This window comes from Ursus arctos, unplaced genomic scaffold (genome assembly GCF_023065955.2).
Source record: "Ursus arctos isolate Adak ecotype North America unplaced genomic scaffold, UrsArc2.0 scaffold_2, whole genome shotgun sequence".
NCBI classification, from domain to species: Eukaryota; Metazoa; Chordata; class Mammalia; order Carnivora; family Ursidae; genus Ursus; species Ursus arctos.
In genome coordinates, this window is record NW_026622874.1 from 7,472,272 (window position 1) to 7,499,162 (window position 26,891).

Below are 26,891 nucleotides of genomic sequence, written 5' to 3' on the forward strand. Positions count from 1 at the left end.
TTGTTGCTGGTTTCCTTTCTTGTTCAGAAGCTTTTGGTTTGATGTAGTCCCGCTTGTTTATTTTTGCTTTTATTTCCTTTACTTTTGGGGTCAAATCCAAAAATTATTGCCAAGACCAATGACAAGTTTACGGTCTTACGTTTTCGAGTAATAGTTGTATGGTTTCAAGTCTTATGTTCAAGTCTTTAATCCATTTCAACTGGTTTCTGTGGGTCGCATGAGACAGGGGTCCAGTTTCATTCTTTTGCGTGGGGATGTCTAGTTTTCCCAGCATCATTTATTGAAGAGACTGTCCTTTGCTCATTGTATATTCTTGGCTCTTTTGTCATAGATTGGCCATATATGTGTGGATTTATTTCTGGGCTATTCTGTTCCATTGGTCTATGTGTCTGCTAATGCCTTACTGTTGTGATTACTACAGCTTTGTAATAGAGCTTGAAATCAAGAAGTGTGATACCTCCAGCTTTGCTCTTGTTTCTCAACACTGTTTTGGATATTTGAGGTCTTTTGTGGTTCCATACAAATTTTAGGTTTTCCTATTTCTGTGAAAAAAATCACTAGCATTTTGAGAGGTTTTGCATTGAATCTATAGATGACTTTGGGTAGTATGGACATTTTAACAATATTAAGTTTTTCAATCCTCAATCATGGGTTGTCTTTTCATTCGTTTCTTCTTCCATTTCTTTCATTAATGTCATAATTCACTGAGTTTTCAGTGTACAAATATTTCACCTCTTTGGTCAAATTTATTTCTAAGCATTTTATTCCCTTGGTGTAATTGTAAATGGGATTGTTTTGCTTCTCTTTCTGATGGTTCATTGTAAGTGTATAGAAATACAACTGGTGTTTTTTTTTTTAAAGATTTTATTTATTTATTTGACAGAGAGAGAGACAGCCAGCGAGAGAAGGAACACAAGCAGGAGGAGTGGGAGAGGAAGAAGCAGGCTCCCAGCGGAGGAGCCTGATGTGGGGCTCGATCCCCGGACTCCGGGATCATGCCCTGAGCCGAAGGCAGATGCTTAACGACTGAGCCACCCAGGCGCCCCACAACTGGTTCTTGTATATTGACTTTGCATCCTGCAAATTTACTGGATTCTTTTATTAGGACTGTCAGTTCTCTGGTGGCATCTTTAGGGTTTTCTACATGTCATCTGCAAAGAGAGACAGTTTTATTTCTTCCTTTCCAATCTGGATTCCTTTTATTTCTTTTTCTTGTTAACTGTTCTCACTAGGACTTGCAGTACTATGTTGAATAGAGGTGGGGAGAATGGACATCCTTGTCTTGCTCCTAATCCTAAAGAAAAAGCTTTCAGCTTTTCACTGTTGTGTGTGATGTTAGCTATGGGCTCAACAGATACGGCTTTTACCATGCCGAAGTAAAGGAATGGTAAGCGAAAGTGTAAAGGTATCTGCTATCCTAAGACCCAGCAATCGTTTTATGATTCAAGTACTAAATCATCATTTAAATAAATTTTAATTTCCAGAGCTTTACTCCCCGTATTATTCTTCCCCGAGAACAGAGGTTCCCAAACTTGATTTACTGCACCTGTAGTATAGTTTTTTTTTTCTTGATTACCATAGTCAAAAGAAATACCTCATAGTTAATTTCATTAATTTTTAGGTCCAAAGCAATTTAAAGGTATTTTTGTCTTAATGAACTTGGTGGCTTATTTTTAAAATATATACAAATAAATTGAAAAGAAATGAAATTTTTATTTCATTTTTACATAATCACCCTTACTTACTTATGGGATGTGTGTACCTGTCGTGCACTGCACAATTTCTCAAGCCTTAGAATCAGATAGGATACTGTCAATTTTGTTTCTTTTTTTTTTTTTTTAAAGATTATTTATTTATTTATTTGACAGAGACAGCCAGTGAGAGAGGGAACACAAGCAGGGGGAGTGGGAGAGGAAGAAGTGTTAATTTTGTTTCTTATACCATGTTTTCATTTAGTGCTTGCTTCTTTATCAGAGCAACTGCCCAAAACCTAGCTTTGCAAGAATAAGAAATCATCAATATGATTCTAACGTTTAATGGTCTAATGTTAAACTTGTCAACTACTCTGAGCTACCAGTTTGCTTGGTGTCTGATACATGAGTCCTCTGAGTCCTTCAAAAGTTTAAAATTTTATGCAGTGTCCTGTGCATTCCGTATGGGGCCTTGGGGCACCTTGGCATACAACCTGGGAACTGTAGCCCTAGAATCAGAGATGCTCACAGAGTTGGTTAGAATCGTGTCTTTCCTACTTTACTTTTCTATATATGCTCTTCCATCTTTCATTTACACGTTCAAAGAGAGTTACTAGAAAGTAATAATGACACATTGAACTTTTGAGTGATGGTTCATCAATACAGCATATTTCTTCGGCAATTAAAAATAATATACAGTTATACTTTTGCAGTAAAATGAACATGTGAATATATATCAAATATAAAGTATTCAGTAAAATTCAAGTGGTGTTAGTCAAAATATCAGCCTCTCTGCTCCATTTTCCCTAGTGTTTAAAGGAAATTGTCACATCAAAAATAAGTAAATTTATACTTGTGCAGAATTTCTTAAAAATTAACTTTTCTTGAGAATCAAAGACCTTCTGCAGTCAAGACAGTTACTTTTCCATGAACAGAGGAATCTTCAGAAAGAAAAAAATAACTCGGCAGTTTGAAACTTCACATTATAGGAATCTTATGCTTGCTTTCCTCTTCTCCCCAGGGTCAGTGGCTCTGTTCTGCCACAGTTTCACATTTGTGCTGTTTCATGTATGAAATACATATGTAAGAATATATACTACCAGGCTCCTGGTAGGAGAAAGGGTGCTCCGAGGTAGAAAACTGGCTAGAAACGTTCTCTGGTTTGTTTCCCAGTTTAGAGTGTTCAGGCACAGCACACAGGGAAGAGTCGAGGCCTGAGGGAGGGCTGTGCTCTGGCTGAACGATGAGAGGAGCGAAGCCCATCCAGGAAGATGAAGCGGAAGGAGGTTAAAGTGGAAGAGACGGAAGAAAACATAGGCACAGGGGACTCAAACGGACACAGTCTGCCCAGAATTTCTATAAATCCCAGAAAAGTAAAAGTCAGGTTTGACAAAACCTGAGGTAGAGAATGAATTCACCGTAACTGAGATCTGCTTACCTCGTCCACTCAAAATCGCCCGCACTGGAGATGTCCTTCAGCAGCAAATCCCTCACGATGTCTCTGCAGTGCACACAGAGCGTGAGCAGCGCGCCCAGGACGGCCTGCGTGCGAGCGTTACTGGTGTCCAGCGCCACCAGCCCTGCAATCTCTTCTAGGTGATGGATCATGCCGGCATGGACCTTCTCCAGCTCTGCTCTTGAATGAGAACTCATGAAACTTTTGACACAATCATTGTAAAACATGATCTGGCTCTGAAAAAGGAAGATGTAAAGATGATCACTGAAAAATAAACTTTATAAATTAAACCAGATGTTTTCACGGGGGGTGTGTGTGTGTGTGTGTGTATGTGTGTGTGTGTGAGAGAGTACATTTGTGTGTGAAAGAGAGCTTACACATTTGAATGTATTTGAGAGTCAGACACTGAATTTTATTAATGCTCCTGGGGCCTTATTTTTTAATAAACTGAAATATATTTATGACCAATAGTTCGACTTTCGAAATCTTATATTCTTAGCCATCATCACTAGATTGAGTAATAACCCGGGACACAGTAATAATGGTAGAAAACTCCAGAAATTAGGACAGTGTGCTCAACTGACCCCAGAAATAGTCTTCCTAGAATATGTTGTCTGCGATCATAATTTTCAGAAACTCTACATGACTTCCGTTATTTGATCCGTCTTTTGAGGCTCACTCTCTCCACATATGGCAGAGTTGTTTTAAGAAGGCCACTGGATTAAGGTCACATTGACCTGGGAGTCAGTGGAGGGGAACACATCAGGAGGCTTGTGGGTTTCTGGCCAGTGACTGGGTGAACTGTGATTTCAGTCCCTAGGATAGCACCTACCGAAGGAACAGCATGCTGAAGGGGAAGGGGCGTGGTGGGTTTGTTTTGGGGTTTCATGAATCTGAAGTGCCTAAGAACATGTAAGGCTATAAAGAAATAAACACTGGAATAGTTAGCATAGAGGTAAGAGGTATAGTGGTGGGACTTTCTTCCAGAGCAAGAGAAGAGGGGAGAGGGTGTGGAGCCTGACGTATCAGTCCGTGTTCTTGGATGCATGCAGCAGAAACCACCTTTGACTTTCTGACAGGATGTGGCAGATCAACAGGAGGAGAGAGACCGTGGCTTGGGATGTGGGCAGGAGCAAGTCTGGGCGAGGCGGCAGGAACCGTTGTCAAGGCTACCGCACAGAGGAATCCGGTCAAAAGCCACTGCACAGCTATGTTTGAAGCATTTATTCAAGATTCACAGCCTCAGAGAGAGCATCCAATGGGCCAAGCCCCCACTGCTAGGCTGCGTCAGTGCAAGTTCTGGTGAGGCAGGCTGTGAACCAGATTTTTCTCTCTTCAGCTAGCTAGAAGGTAACTGTCAGGTGCTCTGGCCTGGATAAATCCACACTGAAATTCTCCGTGGCCAGAACACACAGGCACATTATCAACGGGACACTGGGATGGGGAATTAGCAGCAGGCTGGGCAGACAGGGGAGGAAATTTGGCAAAGTCTGTTCAATGATTTCAGTTCAAGCCTATAATGAACCACTTCTTCTTGATCAGCATGTTTGGAGGACCAGGGATCTAGGGATGATCTTCTCTTCACAGAGCAGATCTGATTATCTGGATGCCTGGTCAACCACAGAAATGTCCAGACCAATTCACCATCATTTTGCTGCCTTTGTAGACAACAGCTTACACAAGCCCTCGCAGCTCAGGATCTTCGAGTATTTTATCAAAATTCAGTCAAGTGCACGACATAGGCGACCGGGAGATCGGACATCCTTATTTGTGTCCCTAATCCCAGGTAATGTGAACAGAGACCTGACAGTTGTGGTGGGGCAAGGCACAGTGAAAAGATGTGATGTTATCTTTAATAGAGAATTTAATAAAGTCAAGTCTGCTTTATAGACACTTGATGAGGGTAACTCGTGGGGCTGGGGCTTCCTCCTCCATCAGTGCAAGAGAACCACTATTCCCAAGTGTGTGGGGACTCTTGTCACTGACAGACGTAACTGAGACTTCAGACCTCTCTAGAGCATTTCAAAATGGCGCCCGCTCACTGTCTGCAGAGAAACGTCAGTCCAGTTCCCTCTCTGCTCCCTTAGCTTCCCTGACGCCTCTGGCTTTCCCCTTCATGGAGCCCCTTCCTTTGCCTGCTTGTTAAATGTGGATGTCCCTGGAGATATGTCCCTGTCCTTCTCTCATTCAACACAGTCTACAGGGGAAATTCCCTACTCCTGGCTTTGACCATTACTTCACGAGTTCCTCCTCTTAAAAGCACTACGTGTTGGCTTCCTTGCTATCCCCTCAGACCTTGTTTCTCTTTCTTCCTTGAGGCCCAGAACAGCAACCATGAGCAGAATGAAGGCTCCCTGCGAAGATATTCCTTCGTGACTCTTCAGAACCTGTGACTGTGTCACCTGATGTGGCAAAAGGGACTTTGCAAGTGATGAAATCAAGAACTTCAGATGGAGAGAGTATTGTGGGTTACCTGAGTGGGGCCAATAGGATCATATGTACCCTTAAATGTGGAGAACTTTTTCTGCCTGTGAGCAGAGGGAGGTTTGACTACAGAAGAGCAGACAGAGACAGATGCAAACAGGGCTGGCTTTGAAAATGAAGGAATCCCAGTGGCCTCTAGAAACTGGGAAAGAGAAGGGAAGGGACTCTTTCCTGAGCCTCTGGGAAGGAATGCAGCCTTGCTGAGACCTTGATTTTGGCCAGTGACACCAGTGAGGCCTTCAACAGACACAACTGCGAGATAACAAACGTGTGCTGTTTTAAGCAACTAAGTGTGTAGCAACTTTCTAATGACAGCAGTAGAAACCAAATACACTGCAACAGAGGGCTGTCCCTGACAAAATAATTTAGGATTTATTTTCATCCAACGTTTTATTATGAAACAATTTAAAAACCGTAAGAAGTTGAATTATAAAACAAATACCCATATACCCACCACCTATATTCCTGCTTATTTTTTGCTATATTTACTTTCTCACATATCTGTTCAGTTTTCCATCCAACCATCCATCTTATTTTTTGATGCATTTCAAAGTAAGCGACACATATTAGTACCCTTCATAATGGTTTCTTTCTAAATTTTTGCTTTCTGGACAGTATATCCATAAACTAACTCACCACCGTGAGGACCACTTGTCCTGGATGAGACACCACCCACGCAGAGAAAGTCTGGCAGCTCCAGTCTTCGACCCCTTGACTTACAAACCTACAAACAAAACATTTTCTTTCTATTATTACGTGCAATCATAGTGGCCATTTAATGATCAAGCATGACAAGATCACGGGGGGATTTTCCTTTAGGATCTCTGGTTTTTAATTCTAACTTAGGTATACGTATGGGACCAAATGCTAGAGTTAATAGAGCCTTATTAATTCATGCAAATGCATATTCCTTAAATTTCCCTTTAATATCACCTGTACTTCTCTAATGGGGCCACTGAGTTTCTGGGATGGTAAAACTAAAAGGGGGAGATGACACACATTAGCTTTGAATTTCTAATACTATCAATGACAAAATCAGTATTTAAAATAATTTGAAACCATCAAATGAATTTTCGCAGTAAAGCCCTGCATTTACCTTTAAAAATTAATCATAAGGAAAACAATAGGATTCATGAAAAATATGCAGACATTTTTATTTAAGATCAAGTTAATATGTGCCGACAGAAAATGTCCGCATATTGTTACAGTGGGTTTTTTCCACTCAGACGTTTTTAGTTTCTGTATAGTTAAATCGATCAATCTTCACATTTCATCACTGATGCCATGTGTCAGAAATTCTTGACATGAAACTTCACTCGTTTTCTTCTACTTCGACTGCTTCTTTTCTTATCATCATAATTTAGAATTTAGTTTACTTTTAAAATGAATATTGATTCTTCTAATTTTTGCTATAATTGCAAATGGTGTCTGTTTTCATTTTATTATTTTCACTGCCACTGAGGAGAAATAGGTTTATAACAACTTTCTATATATTTCAAAACAACATCAGTGGCAAATGTATGTTTCATCAATTAAAATGACCTTTTATTTTATGTCTTTGTTTTCTTTTTGTTTGCTGTTATGTGATCTGTCCTTACTGCTTTTATTCACAACTTTGTGTAGCATTGCTCTAACAACATGTAGTTCCATTTCTCTTTTGACAAAATCTTTTTTTAATTAAGATCTTACTTCTATTTTTGACACTTTCCCCTGTGTTTATATTTATATAAATACACACATACACAGCACACTATATTTTCTTTATTTTATTTCCTCCAGGGTTTTGGAAATATTTATTCTGATTTTTTCTAGTCTCTTGGGAGAGAGTGGATCACGATTTTTGACTGAATAATCCTGTCTTCATCGTGAACAATATTCTTCAAATGATAGCGTATGAATACTACATAATAATATATATCATATATATACATATACACATACACACATAGAAAACACTGGAACACAAGAAAGTATGCTCCAGGGGATTCACAACTTGAAACGTCTCTAGCAGATGCAAGCAAATTGGGACTGAATTTTAGAAAGAGAAGAGCCACCAAAGAACACTCCTGCCAAGTTTGACAAAACAAGAGGGAGGCGGGGGTGGCTCTTCAGGACGATGAGGAGAGAGCTTTCTAAGTAGGGACCGCAGTGGGCTCTGCCTGTCCCCACACCCCCTGCCCCATACTCAGCTGCCGGTGGCCACTGGGAATGGAAAGCTCTGAGGGCCAATGGGGCTGGAGAGAGAAGCAGAATCGGGCCTGCAATCGCACCACACGTCGGAAAACAGGGCGGGAAAGACAGGGAGGAAGGGAGGGAAGTGGAGAGATGGGAAGAAAGGAACCAAAGTTCGTTGACACTGGCATTTTCCCACGAGACTCGGCCGTTGCATCCGACACAGCACTGGAACCCGAGTGCCGGGGAAGTGACAAAGGCAGCTTGCGGCGTCCAGGGGAAATGGAAAGGAACATCCATGCACCGGAAGATATGCCACTCCCAGACTGGGATCTGTCCTGTCACCTGCAGCCGCGCAGGCCTGCCGCTGTAACTGAGCACCAGTACCTGCTGGGACAGGCAGAGGGACTCGCCGGTCCGACTAGGAACCTGGGGAAGCAGCCGTAACAAAGCTCACGCAGCCACAGACGGCTCCGTTACCGGTTCTAACCCGGAGTCGACACTCTCTGCGATCAGGGCCATCTCCAGAGCTGCTAGTATCTGACAGTCGCTCCGCCAGTGGGGAGAGTGACGTAGGAATACGAACATTTTCTGGTGAGATCAAATACCACCAGGTCCTGCGATATTTGATGAAAGAGAAATCATTTCCCCAAAGGGAACAGTGCAAGGACACACTCAAACGCGAAGAAAAGGCTTCCAGGTAGAAGACACTGTTTTGCCAAACTGAATGTGTCATGAAGATAATACCTCACCGTCCGGGCACGTGTGAAAACAAAAATGATGCTTTTTCCAAAGCCCAGCGCCAAAGGGCAGCCCCTGCTCTGCTGTGTCCTCCACTCCCAGACGGCCGTCCCCTGATCTCTGTCCAGCTGTAATCAAGCCCCACACGGAAGGCCCGCTGCAAACCAGACTGCCACAGCTCGACAGACATTCCAGCTTAATCCTTCCTCGCCTGGGTGCCTGGGCGCTCTGGGGGTCTCAGCAGGGCTTCTCCTTCACCCCCACACTCAGCTCTGTCTTATCAACATGTCGGTATGGTGACGTTTTGGGGAACTAGCATTCAACAAATTGGATTTGAACTTAAAATTAATTCCACTCAAACTAGCCTGCAAGTAAGAGGGCAAAATAAAAATATTTGCCACTCACAGATGTTTTCTGGAAAAAATTACTTGGAAATATATATAGCAGAAGGAAAACAAACTCTAAAATGTGAGACCTGTGAATCGCTAATGAACAAAACCAAAACAAACCAAGAATCTTACTAAGACTAGATAATTATTGGTCCATAAACAGAGAACTAACTCATTTGGAATAAAATCCTGCATGATTATAAAATGGAGGAGGTGACTGGAGGGTATCAGGAAATGATCCAGGCTCACTGCAGACAAATCGGAGGTATTTACTATAGGCTTTGATAAAAATATGTTTCACTTTGTACATTAACATTTTAAGAGCATTCACTAGAAAAAAGGAAATGTTTATGACTTTGGCATGGCTGCCCCAAAAGACATGAAGAAACTCAATGCAACAACAGTCAGTGAAAACCCCTCCAGACCAAAAGCCTGATGACCGGAAGACATACAACGGGGTGGGGAGCAGTGAAGCAGCAGAACGCAGCGCATGCGAAGGGCGCCCCGAGAGTTCAGTGAAGGGACTCTGCAGACATGGGGGCACGGTCAAAGGAGCCAACAGGGCTGGGGACACAGTTATTTATTAGAAATAAATGCTAGAAATAAAACAAGGTAAGGACAAACCCACAGAAGAGGAGGAAATGTTTAGTACAGTTTTCTAGAAAATAAAGTATGTGGACCCGCAAAATGATCAGAAAAATCAAGGGAAGTTCAACATAAGGAACTTTGTTATTCTAATTCATGACAACCACAAATTAAAGGCAAAAGAGTATTTGGGTTTCTTGACAGATTCATTAAAAAAAAACAACTCTGAACTATTTATACATCCTTTAATTATTAAAAACTTTGCAAACGAGTAGAATAAAACTCTTTACTTTGATGAGGGGCATATCCCAGAAACCCAAGCATCATAAACAAACGGTGAGTTGTTGGAAACGTTCCCCGTAAAATTAGGAACAAAAGAAGGATGCTGTCATCTGTGCTTTTCAATACTGCACAAAATTTGTCATCCTAAACATGAAAACGAAGAGACTTTTTTAAAAGAACTGTGAAGAAAGAGAAAGAACTATCATTAATAGCAAATAAGATTATCTGACAAAAGTCCCAGAGCAGTAAGTGAAAATCGGTTTGTCTTTCAAGTGCCCAGATGCATTTTTCAGGGTTCCTTGTCCTCACACGAAAGACAGCTGGCTCTCATCACATCACCCCAGCGAAGAACTGGAGCCAAGGAAAGCCACTGTGGTTATCTATGTAAGTAAGTAATAATCTGCTCTGCTCTGGAAGCTTTGTGTTGGCTTCAGGATCATATTCATAAATATAGATATTAAAACCTCAAGACCAATAAAAAGCCTTTCTATAACCAACAACAAATAATTAGAATTGTACAAGACGGCTCTAGCCAAATTTTCTGAAAAGTTCACACTCTGAGGCTCTTTCTTCACTCTAAACAGACTGGAAGGTAAAAAACAGACTGGAAGGTATAAAGCCTGAACCAAGCAAGCAATGCGAGGAAGCAGAAGTGGGAGGGACTACTGCCCTAGCCTGCTGGGCACTGGGTCCTTAGAAAGCAGGCAGCAACGTCCTGCCGTGAGTTCAGCTCCTGGCCAGTTTGCAGATACGAATGAGCCCTAAGCACACAAATCTCGCCCGAATGTGGTCCCTGATCATGCTCTCCAACTGACATTCACACTGTAAAAATGCTTATTTTCCATTCAGCCATGTGGTGTCATATTCTATCAAAGCCCATTTCATAAAAGACTTTATTTCATGCATTTCTGCAGATACTTCCCACTTGGATTAGTAGAGAATTAACCAAGTTTAAATATATATATATATATATATACATATATATATATATATATATATATATATAAAATGCAATCTTAGGATTAAAAACTGTACTCACTTTTTCAGCACATCAAACATGCTTTTCTCTACATTCACCAGCCACTGTTCCACAGCACTTCTTACACGAATTTTCCTATAATTTTTTCAAAAATAATTTGCAAACAATTTTTATCCATGTTTCACTCCTTTGATAAGGCTGTAGACTAACTTTTCTACACTTACAACATTCACAGGCCAAAGGACCACAATTCTCTAATTTTTATTTTTTTCTAGATCTCAATTTGGAAAGCTACGCAGACAATATATCACCTAACTTTAGGGAATTCTGACATCAATCAAAACCATGGATTTACAAAATTAAGAGGTTCCAGTAAAACATGAACTGACAAACTAGATAAATTATATTACAAAGCATTTTTGTATTCCTCACTGGCTCTTTTAAACAGCCAGCCTAGGTCAGGGTTGGGTTAAGGACTCTGGTGGATGGGGACACTTGGGTGCAGCATTTTTTAATCAACTCCCATAAGGAGCCACATGCCAAAGGCTGGCTGGCAAACTGGACCAGTGTGGTGGCAGGACCCAGCTGATGAGCCCGGCCTGCAGCCGTTCACAGCCAGCCGGGCTGGGGGCGGGGGGCGGGGAGGCAGCAGGGGGAGCAGCATTAACAACGCCAAGCAAATAGTAAATTGCCTTCTGAAGTTCCTATAATAAAACCCCGTGTTGGCACTCAGGATAATACCAATAAATATAGACACGGAAAAGTAAAATTCTGCATAGGTACGTTATCTTTGAAGAAACAGTTTGCTTAGCAAACTTCTATGAGATACCAGAAATTTCCAAAGAGAGGTGTTAAATAGGGAAGTTTTACAGAGTCTGAATGCTTGATTTGTAACACGAATGTCTTACTTGGGCAACAGAAGAGTTTCGCCTTCAGCAGATATGAGCATTATCACAGCAGGAGGCCCGATTTCTTGTTTCCATATCAGTAATTGTTTTATATTTTCAAAACACTTCACAAGATGAGGCTGTGGACCAGAAACAAAAATCAGTAACACTATAAAATTCTGACCTGGTTGGGAAATAGTATCACTGACAGAGAATAATAATATTACCTGTACCGACTCAGGATTTCTGCTATCAGCTAGAATATCAAGGAGTTCAGCGTTGCTAAGAAAGTAAAATCTTGGGAAAATCATTCTTTTAATTTCAAGGTAGTCCTGTCCAGAACCAAAAGAAATTGCCATTCATAATGTATGTTTAATCATGATAGGATCACAGCTCATTTGGGCCTACATTTGCACACAAAAAGCATGATATTCAAATTGCAGTATACAGAGTAGAATTAGTAAAAATAAGAGCCCATGCCTAATTTATTCTTAAACTGCTAAAATAATTTTTAATAAAGCAAAACTCAAACAAATGAAAATAAAAACCAAGAAACCCCACCCGTGAAGGCACACGCACAGATGCCCAGCTGTCCGTTGGAGCACCAGCACTGCCTGCCCGCCCCCACCTTTCTGCTCCTCTCCTGTCCTCAGGGTCCTCAGGGAGTAAGTCGTCACCTCATGTCCTGCTGCATGCACGGCCCCTCCAGCCCCAGCCCTCCCCGAGGCTTAGCTGCACTCACACCTGTCTTCAGTCCCCCTCCTCCAGAGGAGGAGACGCCTGTTTTGGCCACCGGGTAAGCCATCCTGTTGTCACTGACACTCTCCTGCACTTGCAAGCTCTCCTTTGCAACAGGCTCCCCTTTTACCTCTCATTAAAACTATACGTAAGCAGCCCCCTCTCGCAGTTTGTTTTCCTCTAGCTACTGCCTACTTGCCCGCCTCCCCTCCACGGTTACAGTGCTTGAAAAGTTCGTCTAGAAACTCGTCTCTCAGCCACCCCAGCACCCTGCCGTGTAGCCCCTCTGCTAATGGATGGACAGACCGGAGCTGCTCAGTATTCATGTCGCATGACGTCTGCGTCGCATGTGACTGTTGGCTCTGTCCCTCATTCTGCCTGGGATGTCACTCTCCTACTTCTTACCATTTGCTTTCAGGATCCCTTGAGGTCCCCACACTTAAACGCTGATTGGCGCTTGCCCCATCTCTCCTCCGCCTGTCCCACTCTTCCTGGGCTGCTGGCTCTGTGGCTCCTGTCACTTCCCGCTGCCCCAGATCTATATACCCAACTGCTGATTGAAGATGTTCATTTGGCTGTCCCCTAAGTGTTAGATTTTCAACATGTACAAAACTTACTTGTTTCTACACAAGCCTCTCCCTCCTACCTCCTCTCTCTGCAGTGTGATCCCCTTCCACTTGGGTGGCCAAGCCAGAAATCTCAGACAAGCCTGGACCTCTTTCCTTTCTCCTCCACACGCCCATCGGAAGCTCCTGGCTCCACGTTCTTCCATCCTCACCACCGTCTTACCTTAGTCCTCCAGGATTTCGAGTCTCATAACTGGTTTATTTTTCTCTATTCTCACTGCCCCCCATCTACACATAACTCTATGCTCCCTTGTAGGGAGACATTTCTAAGTCAAATTATTTCACTCTCTTGCTCAAAATCCTTCATTGTGATATTCAAGGCCCTTTATCACCTGGCCCTACCTCCTGGGGAATCTTACCTTTCCCCACTTTCCCATTTGCAAAACAGGTTCCACTGGTACCATCTTGTTTCGGCTCTAGAACATGCCACACTTGCTCATGGGTCCAGATCTATACTTCCCCTTTGCCTAGGATACTCTTCCCACCCAGCCACCCACACACCCTGACCCTTTTACCTGCCCAACTCACACATTTTTCCAAAACCCAGCTAAATGATCACTTCTCCCAGGCTAGGTTAATCTCTCTTCTTTCATGTGACCATACCACCCAAACTATCACAGCATACATTCAGGCTAGTATCTTTCTACTTTGGTTCCTGTAAGAGATCTTGAGTTCTGCAATAGTAGGGAATTATCTCAGGAGTCCCAGCATGCAGCAGCAGTGCCTGGTATAAAGCAGGTACTCAATGCAGGAATAAATGGAAAATTACTGGTTGGTAATGATGCTTAGTAACAGTCCAAAGATACACTAGAAATAATTAGAAGGCTTATCTCAATCCTTACTCAGTAAACTCGCTATTATTAATCGATTCATGGATTCATAGAGCAGAGGGTCTTCCTGGGCAGAGAACTTTCTATAGGCTGTAACTACCATATGTGGGTATTCTGGAGGGGTCATCACACCCGGTGTGACTTGTGCTCAACAAGGAAAAGAGATAAAAACCCAGAAAGAGATCTTGGTTTATGAAGTGAAGTGAATATATTCACCACGAATCTCAGGTATTAAAACCCAATATTTCAAAATATGTATGTCTAGCTGACAATCTGATGTTTTGGCAATGTTTAAATATATGGAATAACTTAATTTATAAAATCATCAGACGAGGACTTCTGGGGACAACGGTGGAACGGGAAGGACCCTGCGCTCACTTCGCCCCCCAGGTAAACCTAGATAACACCCCTATTGGCATAAATAACTCAGAAAATGACCCAAAGACTGGCAGAACAAACCCCACGACTACATGCAGAGAAGAGGCCACACTGAAGAAGAGAGGAAGGGCAGAGAGGTGGTGGGGAGCTAGACAGACTTGTGGGTCTGTGGAAGAAGAGAGAGACCCAGGAGCACAGACCAGGGGGAGAAACAGACCCTCTCACAGGGAGCCAGCATGGGGAAGATGAATCCTCCTAACATTTGGCTTTGAAAGGAGGGCACGTATTGCATGGAGCACTGGGTGTTATACGCAAACAATGAATAATGATGTACTGTATGGTGACTAACATACCATAACAAAATAAATTTAAAAAAGAAAGAAAATGAGACAGGTCAAATTTTGCAAGTTCTTACAACCAACAGGACTTAAAACCTGAAATTTTACAAATCAGTGGCTCGGCTCTAGGAGAGCTGGGAGGGAGAGAGGAAACGGAGTCCCCACTGTTGCAGGGACTGCGTGACAAACAGCCCCACAGAGATACAGCACAGAAGCTGCAGTTTGAAAACCACCTGGGGCACACAGGAAAGAGTCCTTTACCCATCTCAGAGCCTGTGCTGGAGGGACGGAGATCGGAGGACACTTCTCCAGGAACAAAGGAGCTGACGGTGCCATTTCCCTCTCCTAGCCTAGATCCTCTGACAGCAGCTGGAACTCACTTGCTAACAGCAACCCCCTCCTTCCGGTGTGGACACGCCCCTCCAGCCAGACCTCAGCTCCAGGTCCCTCCCACGGCAGACCTGCACAGACCTTGCTAGCACTGCACTCCTGGCCACATGCATGTTGCGGATCCACAACCCCCACCCCCCCCGCCCACGGGGCCTCCGCAGGAGTCTGTCTGCCACAAGCCAGGCAGTGTTCGCACAGCCCAGACGAGGGCCAGCACGGCTCCAGAGTGAGTCATGCTCTGGAACAGGGGAAGATAACTGCACACACGCCAGTCTGACTGTGGCCCCAGCTGTGGGCTGGGGGCAGGCAGCTGGTCTGACTGAAGACCCCACCCACCCACAGAAGCTTCTCAGGGAACAACACAGGGCAAGTGCCTTCAGTTTGGTGCTACTTCATCTCTGGCGAACACCTGGTCGGACTCAGCTCAAGCCCAAGGCAGCCCCGGACCGGCCCACGACACCACAGGCACCAGACTCTGCCCACAACAGGCAGAGAGCCCTCGCAGGCCGGACGGAAGGCGAACGCAGCTCCGCCACAACGGTAGGACACCCCTGTAGCAACGCACACCGGAGACACCCCTGAAACCATTTTCTGGTGAAGAGGAGACATTGCACCGCGGGACCTCTTCTTCATAGAGCCACTCCTTGCAAGTGCAGGAGACGTAGCGGACTCTCCTAATACATAGAAACAGACACAGCAACAGACAGAATGAGGAGACAGAGGAATACGCCCCAAATCATAGCAAGGGACTTAAGCAAAGTGGAGGTAAGTAATATTCCTGATAGAGAATTTTAAGTAAAGGTCATAAAGCTACACGCTAGACTTAAGAGTGGAGGACCTCAGTGAGACCCCCAAAAAAGAGATAGGAAACATAAAGAACCAATCAGATATGAAGAACTCAATAAATGAAATTAAAAATAAACTACCTAGAATAAACAGTAAAAAAAAAAAAAAAGGAAGTAGAAGAATGGATCAGCCACCCAGAGGACAGAGTAATAGACAGTAATCAAGCTGAGCAGTGAGAGAAAAAAATGATGCAAAATGAGAACAGACGCAGGGAACTCAGCAACACCATCAAGCATAAGAACAGTCTCATGATAGGGATCCCAGAAGGAGAAGCGAGAGAAAAGGGGGCAGAACATTTATTTGAAGAAGTAACAGCTGAGAACTTCCTGAATCTGGGGAAGGAAACAGAAATCCAGATCCAGGAGGCACAGAGAGCCCCCAACAAAACCAACCCAAGGAGGTCTGCACCAAGACACATAATTAAAATGGCAAAAAACAGTGATCAAGAGAGAATTTTAGATGCAGCAAGAGGAAAGAAAGCAGTTACATACAAGGGAAACCCCATAAGGCTATTAGCTGATTTTTCAGCTGAAACTTTGCAGGCCAGAAGGGAGCAGCATGATATATTCAAAGTGCTGAAAGAGAAAGCCTGCAACCAAGAATACTCTACCCAGCAAGAGATATCCACTCTATCTCATTCAGGACAGAAGGAGAGATAAAGAATTTCTCAAACACAAGTTAAAGGAGTTCATGACCACCAAACCTACAAGAAATGTTAAAGGGGACTTTTTGTTTGTTTGTTTTTTAGAAAAATTTATTTTTATTTAAATTCAATTAACATATACTGTATTATTGGTTTCAAAGCTGGAGGTCAGTGATTCATCAGTTTTATATAACACCCAGTGCTCATTATATCACATGCCCTCCTTAATTTCCATCACCCAGTTACCACATCCCCCCCTACCCCTCTCCCCTCCAGCAACCCTCAGTTTGTTTCCTGTGCTTAAGAGTCACTTATGGTTTGTCTCCCTCTCTGATTTCATCTTGTTTTATTTTTTCCTCTCCTCAAAGGGGACTCTTTGAGTGGAAAGGAAAGACCATAAGGAATAAGAAAAGTAGGAATCTCAAAAGCATTAAAGCATTAAAGATAAGTATATATGTAAAAATCAGTCAAGGGACTCACAACATAAAAGGATGTAAAGTATGACACCATATACTTAAGACGTGAGGAGGAGTAAAAATTTAATGCTTTTAGAATGAGTTCATTTTTTTAATATTTTTTTATTATATCATGTTAGTCGCCATACAGTACATCCCTGGTTTTTGACGTAAAGTTCGATGATTCATTAGTTGCATATAACACCCAGTGCACCATGCAATACATGCCCTCCTTACTACCCATCACCAGCCTATCCCATTCCCCCACACCCCCCTCCCCTCTGAAGCCTGCAGTTTGTTTCTCAGAGTCCATCCAGGAACATACCTCAACATAATAAAGGCCATATACGAAAAACCCACAGCTAATATCATCCTAAATGCAGAAAAACTGAGAACTTTTCCTCTATGGTCAAACAAGACAGGGATGTCTACTCTCACTACTTCTATTCAACATAGTACTGGAAGTCCTAGCCATAGCAATCAGACAAGAAAACAGGAATAAAAGGTATCCAAATTGGTAAGGATATTTGCAGAATGACATAATACTATACATAAAAACCTCATAAAGAAACCACCTACTACTAAAATCTACTAGAACTGATAAATGAATTCAGTAAGGTTGCAGGATATAAAATCGATATACAGAAGTCCATTGTATTTCTATATGCTAAGAATGAAGAAACAGAGAAATTAAGAAAATAGTCCTATTTACGAAAGCACTAAAAATAATAAAATTTCTAGGGATAAAGTTAACAAAGCAGGTGAAAGACCTGTACTCTCGCTATAAACTATAAAACACTGATGAAAGAAATTTAAGATGACATGAACAAATGGAAAGATATTCCATCCTCATGGACAGCAAGAACAAATATTGTTAAAATATTTATACTACCCAAAGCAATCTAGACATTAATGCAATCCCTATCAAAATACCAACAGCATTTTTCACAGAATGAGAACAAACAATCCTAAAATTTGTATGCAAAAGACCTCAAAAAGTCAAAGCAATCTTGGAGAAGAAGAACAAAACTGGAGGCATCACAATCTGAGATTTCAAGATATACTACAAATCAGTAGTAATCAAAACAATAGGGTACGGACACAAAAAAAGACACATAGATGGGTGCCTGGGTGACTCATTCTGTTAGGTGTCCAACTTCTGATTTTGGCTCTGGTCATGATCTCAAGGTTGTGAGATCCAGCCCTGCATCAGGCCCCACGCTGTGTGGAGCCTGCTGGGGATTCTCTCTCTCCCTCTGCCCATCCTTGCCACTCATGTGCACGTGCTCTCTCTTTAAAAAAAAAAAAAAAAGACACATAGATCAATACAACAGAATAGAGAGCCCAGAAATAAACCCACAATTATATGGTCAATTAATCGTCAACAAAGGAGGCAAGAATATGCAATGGGAAAAAGACAGTTGCTTCAACAAATGGTGCTGGGAAAACTGGATAGCAACACGCAAAAGAATGAAACCACTTTCTTTCACCATACACAAAAATAAACTCAAAATGGATTAAAGACCTAAATGTGAAAACCTGAAACCATAAAAATCCTAGAAGAGAGCACAGGCAAGTAATGTGTCTGACATCAGCCATACTAACTTCTTTTTAGATGTGTCTCATGAGGCAGGGGAAACAAAGGCAAAAATAAACAAGGGGGACCACATCAAAATAAAAAGCTTCTGGGGGCGCCTGGGTGGCACAGCGGTTAAGCGTCTGCCTCTGGCTCAGGGCGTGATCCTGGCGTCATGGGATCGGGCCCCACATCAGGCTCCTCCGCTGTGAGCCTGCTTCTTCCTCTCCCACTCCCCCTGCTTGTGTTCCCTCTCTCGCTGGCTGTCTCTATCTCTGTCAGATAAATAAATAAAATCTTTAAAAAAAATAAAAATAAATAAAAAGCTTCTGCACAGCAAAGGAAACCATCAACAAAACTAAACAACAACCTATGGAATGGGAGAAGATACTTGCCAATGACATCTCTGATAAAGGCTGGCATCCAAAACACATAAAGAATTTATACATCTCAATACCAAAACCCACAAATAATCCAATTTAAAAACGGGCAGAAGACATGAATAGACATTTCTCCAAAGATGACATGAAGATGGCCAACATACACATGAAAAGATGCCTAACATCACTCATCATCAGGGAAATGCAATCATCTCACACCTGTCAGAATGGCTAAAATCCAAAACACAAGAAACAACAGGTGTTGGTGAGGATGTGGGGAAAAAAGGAACCTCGTGCACTGTTGGTGGGAATGCGAACTGGTGCAGCCACTGCGGAAAACAGTATGGAGGTTCCTTGAAAAATTAAAGATCTACCATATGATCCAGTAATTCCACTACAGGCTATTTACCCAAAAAATACAAAAACACTAATTCAAAAATTATATGGCCCCCATGTTTATCACAGCATTGTCTACAATAGCCAAATTATGGAAGCAGCACAACTGTCCACAGCTGAGTGGATAGAGAAGATGTGTATACAATGGAATACTACTCAGTCATAAAGAAAAATGAAATCTTGCCATTTGTAACAACATGGGTGGATCTAGAGGGCATAATGTTAAATGAAGTCAGCCAGTTAGGGAAAAACAAATACCATATGATTTCACTCAGATGTGTAATTTAGAAACAAAACAAATGAACAAAAGAAAAAAAAAGACAAACCAAGAGACAAACTCTGAACTATAGAGAACACACTGCTGGTTACAGGGGTTGGGGGGGGGATGAAATAGGTGAAGGGGATTAAGGGTACACAAACCTTGATGAGCACTGAATGATGATAGAATTGTTGAATTATTATACTGTATCCCAGAAACTAATATAATGCTTTATGTTAACTATACTGGATTTAAAATTAAATAAAATAAACTATCCCATTTCATTTTTTGCTGATTTTGTCAATTTAATAATAATCCTAGTGCTAATATAATTAACACTCATTAAATACTTTCTTTGCGCGAGCTCTTGTGCTGTAAATGCATTATCTCATTCAGCACAAAGCCCCTCAAGGTAGGCACTAACATTATTCCCAATTTACAGATAAGGAAACCTAGGCACTTAAAAAAATTTTTTGGTATTTTGTCTAAGGCCATTTAGATTGGTCTACCCCACTTTTTTTTTCATTTTGATAGTATTTTCATTAACCCTATAGTTGGCTAGAGTTGGAAAAACTGTTGGCAGCTAGAAGAAAGAAAATCTGCATTGGAAGAGCTACTGTTGTGCATTACATTGTTTCGACGATTAAATGATTCTCCACCTTAGGACTGCTATAGTTTTACCTCCAGACTTTTCATTATATAGTCAAGACATGTGTTGCAATTTTGTAGAATTTCAAGGACTCCCGCAGAGGTGGTTATCCGAAAAGCATCCAGTTTGTTTTGTATTTTTAACATTATTTCTCTCCACATGGAAATCACATGAGAGAAGAGTTTTGCTTCTGCTGGGAGCTGCCTTTAGAAAGAAAATCAGAAATAATTTCATCTTTTGAAGGTACTATAATTAAAATCTATATTCTAAATGCATTTTCCACAGAATATTGCTCAATTTTTAAAATGTTGTGACATGTTTTATTTTTGCTAATCATTGGGTGAAGATATTCTATAGTGTTTATTATGTATGGTGATGTGCATGGTAGGAAACACTAGGATAAATCAGACACGCGTCCATCATTTAACAAGACCATACTTAGTGAGAGGTGTAAGGAAGGTATTCACAAGTTCACATAAAGTAAGTAAAAGTGACCTGTGTCCTAGGAAACGTAATAAAACAAAGGCTCCTGCAATTCTAGAGGAAATGCGACCTGGAGAGAGCTTCTCAAGAAGCAGCTACTGATCTTGTCGGAGAAGTGCTTTTTGACATTAGAACTGCCTAATGTTCCCTAGAGGGCAATTTCCCCTGTGGTTGAGAACCAGTGGTCCACGCAACCGTGTGCTCTTGTACTTCTCTGCTCTGCTACTAAAGGCTGCTTCCGAGCTTTCCAGAGAAGAGGCGAGTCCTAGTTTCTAATGCCCCAAACCCCGGGGCAACACACGTCAAGCTCTTCTACCAGCAACCCCCCCCACCATGACCCCAGTCCCCATTTTGGGCAGTGGGCCTAAACATTTCTTCAGGGCAGTACAAATCCTTAGGGAGGTGCCTTCAACCTCCCCTCTGTTGGGTACCCTTCCAACCTCCACAGGACGTTCTGGTGTGACCTCACAAAGAGGGTGGCGGGAGGGGAAAGGACAGCATCCTCTCCAAGCAACACTCCTCGCTAATGAATCTCTCTTCCCCTTCTTCTTCCTCACACTCCGCCCTGTTGGGAGGGCCCCCCATCCTTCTCCACTAGTCAAAGACAGGCCCATGACAGATGCGGACCTTCTTTTCTTTAGCACTCCTGTACAGCACTTCGCATTCCTTCACTAAGAGCCCCCTTTTCTCACAAATCCTGTGAAGAACAACTTGGGGACACTCTAACTAGGGGTCTTATCTTTCCATCAATTAAGAAATCTTTGGGAAAGAGTAACTGAAGTTCGAGTTTAAGGCAGTAAGTTGTTATAACCACAAACGATACATTCCTTATCGTTTCACCTTTGGGAACTCTCGAATAACTACAGATAGAAGAAACTAAAGCACCCATACGACAAGAAATACACATGTGTAACAAGACTGGGTATTGTTCCCTGCAAAGCACTACTCGCCTCTAAACAGTTTTCTCTGGTGAGCCTCTCAGAGCTCCCCTTTGCCCCTAAAATAAAATTCACAACACTGAACCTGACATTCAAGGTCTTCTATCATCGGCTCTAACACACCTTACAAATACATGCTCTATGGCTTCCTGCCTTATTTCAGAATGGCTCCTAGACTAGCTTGTGTGATTTACGGTCAACACTTTCAATTCTGTCTAAATAAGACATGTGTCACAACTTACACACTCTTAAGACCACTTTAAAGAGAGACCAATTAATTTGAATGCTATGAATAAAAAGAAAAGGTAGAATTTTCACCAATTGTCTAGGACCTCCATTCTTTCACATGGTCCAAAGTAAGAAACTACCATTCACGTATGAATGCTATTAAAAACACATTTATTATTCATCTCAAAACCACACTAATATTCTAGAACGAAACACACACACAGTATTGTGGTTTAGGGATTACAATGACCTCTCTGACACTCTTCTCCCAGTCCTTCATAGTTTTATATCAACAAATGAGAAATAGGACCTTTGAAAAAATGATGCTTGCAATCTTTCATGAAAACAAATTCAGAGAAGACTCCTGTGCCCACAGGTGAATTATTTTAGAGGGTTTGTTGAAGAAATGACTTCTCAGGATTTATAGGCAATAAATATCCACCATGCATTTTTTTTAACCTCTTTATGGCTTTTTTTACCTTTGTATTTCTACAGAATGAAAGACTGGTTCAAGATAAAGCCAATTTCTTTGACAATGCATCCACTCCTCGAGAGTATGAGAGAAGAGAGTCAAGTTCCGATCCCACTGATCCACAATATCCTGTAAGACGAACACACACATTCGTAAAGTCTAAAGATTCATTTAGTAAAAATACTGACATCAAAAGTGACTATCAGTCACTGACACAGCGACAGTATTATAAAGGGTCCCATAAATAAATGTAAATCTAATTATATTTAGTTCTGGGGGACGTTTGAGATGTTCTGTTCATGCAATTTTCTGTTTTATTTATTATATAACATACAAATATTTTAAAAATATATGCATATTTTATTTTTAAAAAAATTTTTAAATTTAAATTCAATTAATTAACATATAACGTACTATTAATTTCAGAGGTAGAGGTCAATGATTCACCAGTCTTATACCCAGTGCTCATTACATCACATACCCTCCTTAATGTCCATCACCCAGTTACCCCATTCCCCCTCCCCTGCCCCTCCAGCAATCCTCAGTTTGTTTCCTATGATTAAGAGTCTCTTATGGCTTGTCTCCCTCTCTGACTTCATCTTGTTTAATTTTTTCTCTCTTCCCCTATGATCCTGTTTTGTCTTAAATTCCGCATGAGTGAGATCATATGGTAATTGTCTTTCTCTGAGTTATTTTGTTTAACATAATACCCTCTAGTTCCATCCACGTTGTTGCAAATGGCAAGATTTTTTTTGATGGCTGAGTAGTATTTCATTGTATATATAGACCACATCTTCTTTATCCATTCATCTGTCGACAGACATCTGGGCTCTTTCCATAGTTTGGCTATTGTGGATATCGCTGCTATGAATATTCACATGTCAGTCTCCATATGGACATAAGCTTTCCTTTCTTTGGGGTAAATACCTACGAGTGGAATGCCTACATCACATGGTAGGACTATTTTTTTAACTTTTTAAGAAACCTTTGAAGCTACTGTAACATTTTACCTCTCACACAGCAGTGTGCGAGAGTTCCCTGTTCCGCTGCTTCCTCACCAACACCAGGGATCACCAGTCTTTTTAGTTTTAGTCAGTCATAAGGTGTATGGTGGCACCTCACCGGGATTCTAACTTTTCCCTGATGAATAATGAAGTGAAGCATCTTTTCATATGTTTATTTCCCATCCAAATAATTTCGTTGGTGAAATGTCTGCTTAAATCTTTTGCCCATTTCTTTATTGTTTTTTATTTTGAGAATTCTTTATATATTCTTTTTTTTTTTTTTTTTAAAGATTTTTACTTATTTATTTAACAGAGATAGAGACAGCCAGCGAGAGAGGGAACACAAGCAGGGAGAGTGGGAGAGGAAGAAGCAGGCTCATAGCAGAGGAGCCTGATGTGGGGCTCGATCCCATAACGCCGGGATCACGCCCTGAGCCGAAGGCAGACGCTTAACCGCTGTGCCACCCAGGTGCCCCAAGAATTCTTTATATATTCTTGAAACAAGTCCTTTACCAAATACATGCCTTGCAAGTATTTCCTTCCAGTCTTGGCCTGTATTGTTTCCCCTTAATAGTGTCTTTTGAAGGGCACAAGTTTTTAATTTTTAACAGAAATCCTTCTACTGATCATTCTTTTGGCATCATACTGAAGAAACCTGGCTAGCCCAAGGTCACGAAAATTTTCTCTGATGTTTTCTTCTCAACGTTTCAAAAATTTCTTCCGATGTTTTAGGTTTTGCATTCAGGCCTATGATCCATCCTTGAGTTAAAGTTTATATATGCTACATGATACGCCTTGAAGGGTTTTAAAAATTTGTTTTGCATGCAACTGTCCAATTTGCAAGCTCCATTTCTAAAAAGATTCTTTCCAGAATTGCCTTTAAACTTATGTTGAAAATCAGGTGTCCACATATATGTGGGTCTATTTCCGTACTCTCTACTCTGTTCCATTTTTCTGTCTTTGAACCAATATAAAACTGTCTTGACTACTGTAGCTTTACAGTGACTCTTAAGATCAGGGAGTGTTGATCTGCCAACTTTGTTCTTTACCAAAATTATTTAAATTCACTAATCTTCTCTCCTGCAATGTCTAACCTGCTGTCCATCTCATCTAGTACATAGTTCATGGCAGATATGATAGTTTTCATCTATAGAAGTTTGACTTTGGTCTTCATATTTATATTTGGTCTATATTATCTTCCACATATCTATTTTTTAAACATATGGAGTTAAAATAACTGTTTCAGGGGTGCCTGGGTGCCCAGTCGGTGAAGCATCTGCCTTTGGCTCAGGTCATGATCTCGGGGTCCTGGGATCGAGTCCTGCATCGGGCTCCAGCCTGCATCTCCCTTTCCCTTTGCCCCTCCCTCTGCTTGTGCTCTCTCATGCTGTCAAATAAATAAAATCTTAAAAAAAAATAAAAAAAAAATAAACCTTCCTTTTCATGGGGCTCTAAGCCATTTGTGACAAGGTTTTTTTTTTAGAATTCTCTCCTTTTTATTTTTAATGAAATTTTTAAAATTATATTTCCTGTATGTTCTTATGGATGCTTTGAAATCAAATGTTTTTGTGTGTGTGTGTGTGTGTGTGTTAGTTTTGCTCCTATCTATTTTTTGCTGTTTCTCTGCTTGTTCATTTTTTATTTTAATACATGTGGTTAGAGAATATATTCTCTATTTGGTTCATCTGTTTTTTGTAATTTACTGAGTTTTTTTTCTAAGGTTCAGTTAACTGACATTTTCCCTAAATGCTTATGTGTTTGCAAGTAATGGGAATTCCATTTGATGGGTCCACACTTCTCTTTCTCAGTCTGTATCAATGATGGTAACTTTACTAATGAATTATCTCTATATTATTACATAGCTTGTTGAGTTTTCTTAAGTTTTTAAATGATTCTTGGCCATGTTACTGGATGTGGGGCAGCCCAGAGAGGGAATATCGGGGAGCACTGAATACCAGCTGGCCCTGTGCTTCAGTTCCCAGCTACACTACAGTAGACGTGCAGGCTGCTGTTCCAGCAGTGCCTGCAGGGACACACAGCTACGCAGGTAGGATTACCCTTTGAGAGCAACAGCACAGGAAATGAAAACGGCGCGTTCTGCATCAGCAGGAGGACTCCGCAGGCAATCGGCTCGGCGTGGGCCCTGCTTGAACTGTGGATACTTCTCGCACCAGTGGCACTGCTGGTAAGTCAGGGTTTATAGGGTCCTATTCTTATATTATCTAAATTAATTTTATCTGCTCAAATTGAACTTTATGACAATTCTTCATGAACAATATGTTTCCATAAAAAGTTACTTCTAATATTTAAACTACTAACATTCCTTCTCATTTCTTTATAAGTATGTGAATGATTTGTACAATTCAAAAGGTTGCGAAGTGTAAAAACTTAAGGTGATAAATAAAACTATAAACAGTTACAGTATTTTCCCTTTGCCACAGTGTTTACCCGAATGGGCCCGAGAGAGGAAGATCCTTTAACTGTTGCAAGTATGATCTGAGACTCTTCTAACTGAGTCAGTATGTCGTCTATGGAGGAAATTATCAGGATGGACATCGTCTCTGACTGATGAACAACTAAGCGTAACGGGGTCGTGTTCCACTGATCAATAACCTTAAACAGCATTTTCTCAAGAGCAGCTTCGTTAGTGGCGGAGGTTGAGATTTCGTTAATTTCATTTTCGTACTGAAACATCTAAAATGAAAACATTATTCATTAATATTCAGTGTACGGATGGTTCCTTAGATGTTTACAATGCAAGACTTAGAGGAACGCACACATCACAGGTCCTGGAGACCTGGTCCCAGCCTGGTGACGCCCTGACCGGAGGCTGCACGTCCCCACCCACATGACAGGGCTGTCTGCGGGCTTTATCCATTCTAACCATTTCGCGTTCTGCGCACTCAGTGAAATTTCTAGTCACTGCGTATGTTTCCTCTAATTCTAGCCCATGCGAAGAACAGTTAACGGCACCTTCTGTACACGTGCAGATGCTGTTAGACCCTCCAGCTTTCTTGTGTCTGCACTAACGCCAACTGCTTCCTCACTTTGTGGACATGCTTTCACTTTCTGCAATAATTCTCGAGAAACAATTATCCGAGAGAACATCATCCTAATGGACCCAAGCTTTCCATGGCTTCCCTTTCTTTGCCCTATCGCCATGAGGACACACGGCTCTCAAAACACATTAGCGGAGGATAGACGGGCCTTCTTTCCAATGGGCATGGACTGCCAGTTCCCAGAGGACAAGATCCTGACACAAGATCTCCAGGCTCACTCACTGCAACAGACATACTCAGAGGGCTTCTCATTCCCGCATCGTAAAATTAACTAGCCAGGCTAACTGCTTTTATCCCTGAAAGAAGAATCTACCCCTGTTCCCGTATGTCATCTCCATGGGGTTAAAGAGTGATGCCTAATCCCTGTTTCGGTAATGCAGCTCAGTGGGGCTCCAAGCAAACAGGACTAGTGTTCATCATCTGCCAAAGACAGGTGTCACACGGCGGGCTCGGCTGACTGCTCACGGCCTACACAAACAGCTGGAGAACGAGGCCTGCCCTTTGATACAGATATTCAGCCAAAGGCAGATAAGGAAC

The 26,891-nt window shown here is 41.7% G+C and overlaps 1 protein-coding gene across 1 annotated transcript in view; it reads right to left on the minus strand.

The window, feature by feature from the left end:
- DNAH14 (dynein axonemal heavy chain 14) overlaps positions 1 to 26,891 on the minus strand; it is a 321,838-nt gene that overhangs the window by 189,045 nt on the left and 105,902 nt on the right. Inside the window, exons 24-31 of the mRNA XM_057315759.1 lie at positions 25,744 to 25,989; positions 22,299 to 22,420; positions 20,203 to 20,374; positions 11,894 to 11,998; positions 11,688 to 11,806; positions 10,840 to 10,914; positions 6,268 to 6,355; positions 3,130 to 3,383 (exon numbers count right to left, since the gene is read on the minus strand). Of these exons, the coding sequence (XP_057171742.1) occupies positions 3,130 to 3,383; positions 6,268 to 6,355; positions 10,840 to 10,914; positions 11,688 to 11,806; positions 11,894 to 11,998; positions 20,203 to 20,374; positions 22,299 to 22,420; positions 25,744 to 25,989 (1,181 nt within the window). The remainder of the gene's footprint in view (positions 1 to 3,129; positions 3,384 to 6,267; positions 6,356 to 10,839; positions 10,915 to 11,687; positions 11,807 to 11,893; positions 11,999 to 20,202; positions 20,375 to 22,298; positions 22,421 to 25,743; positions 25,990 to 26,891) is intronic.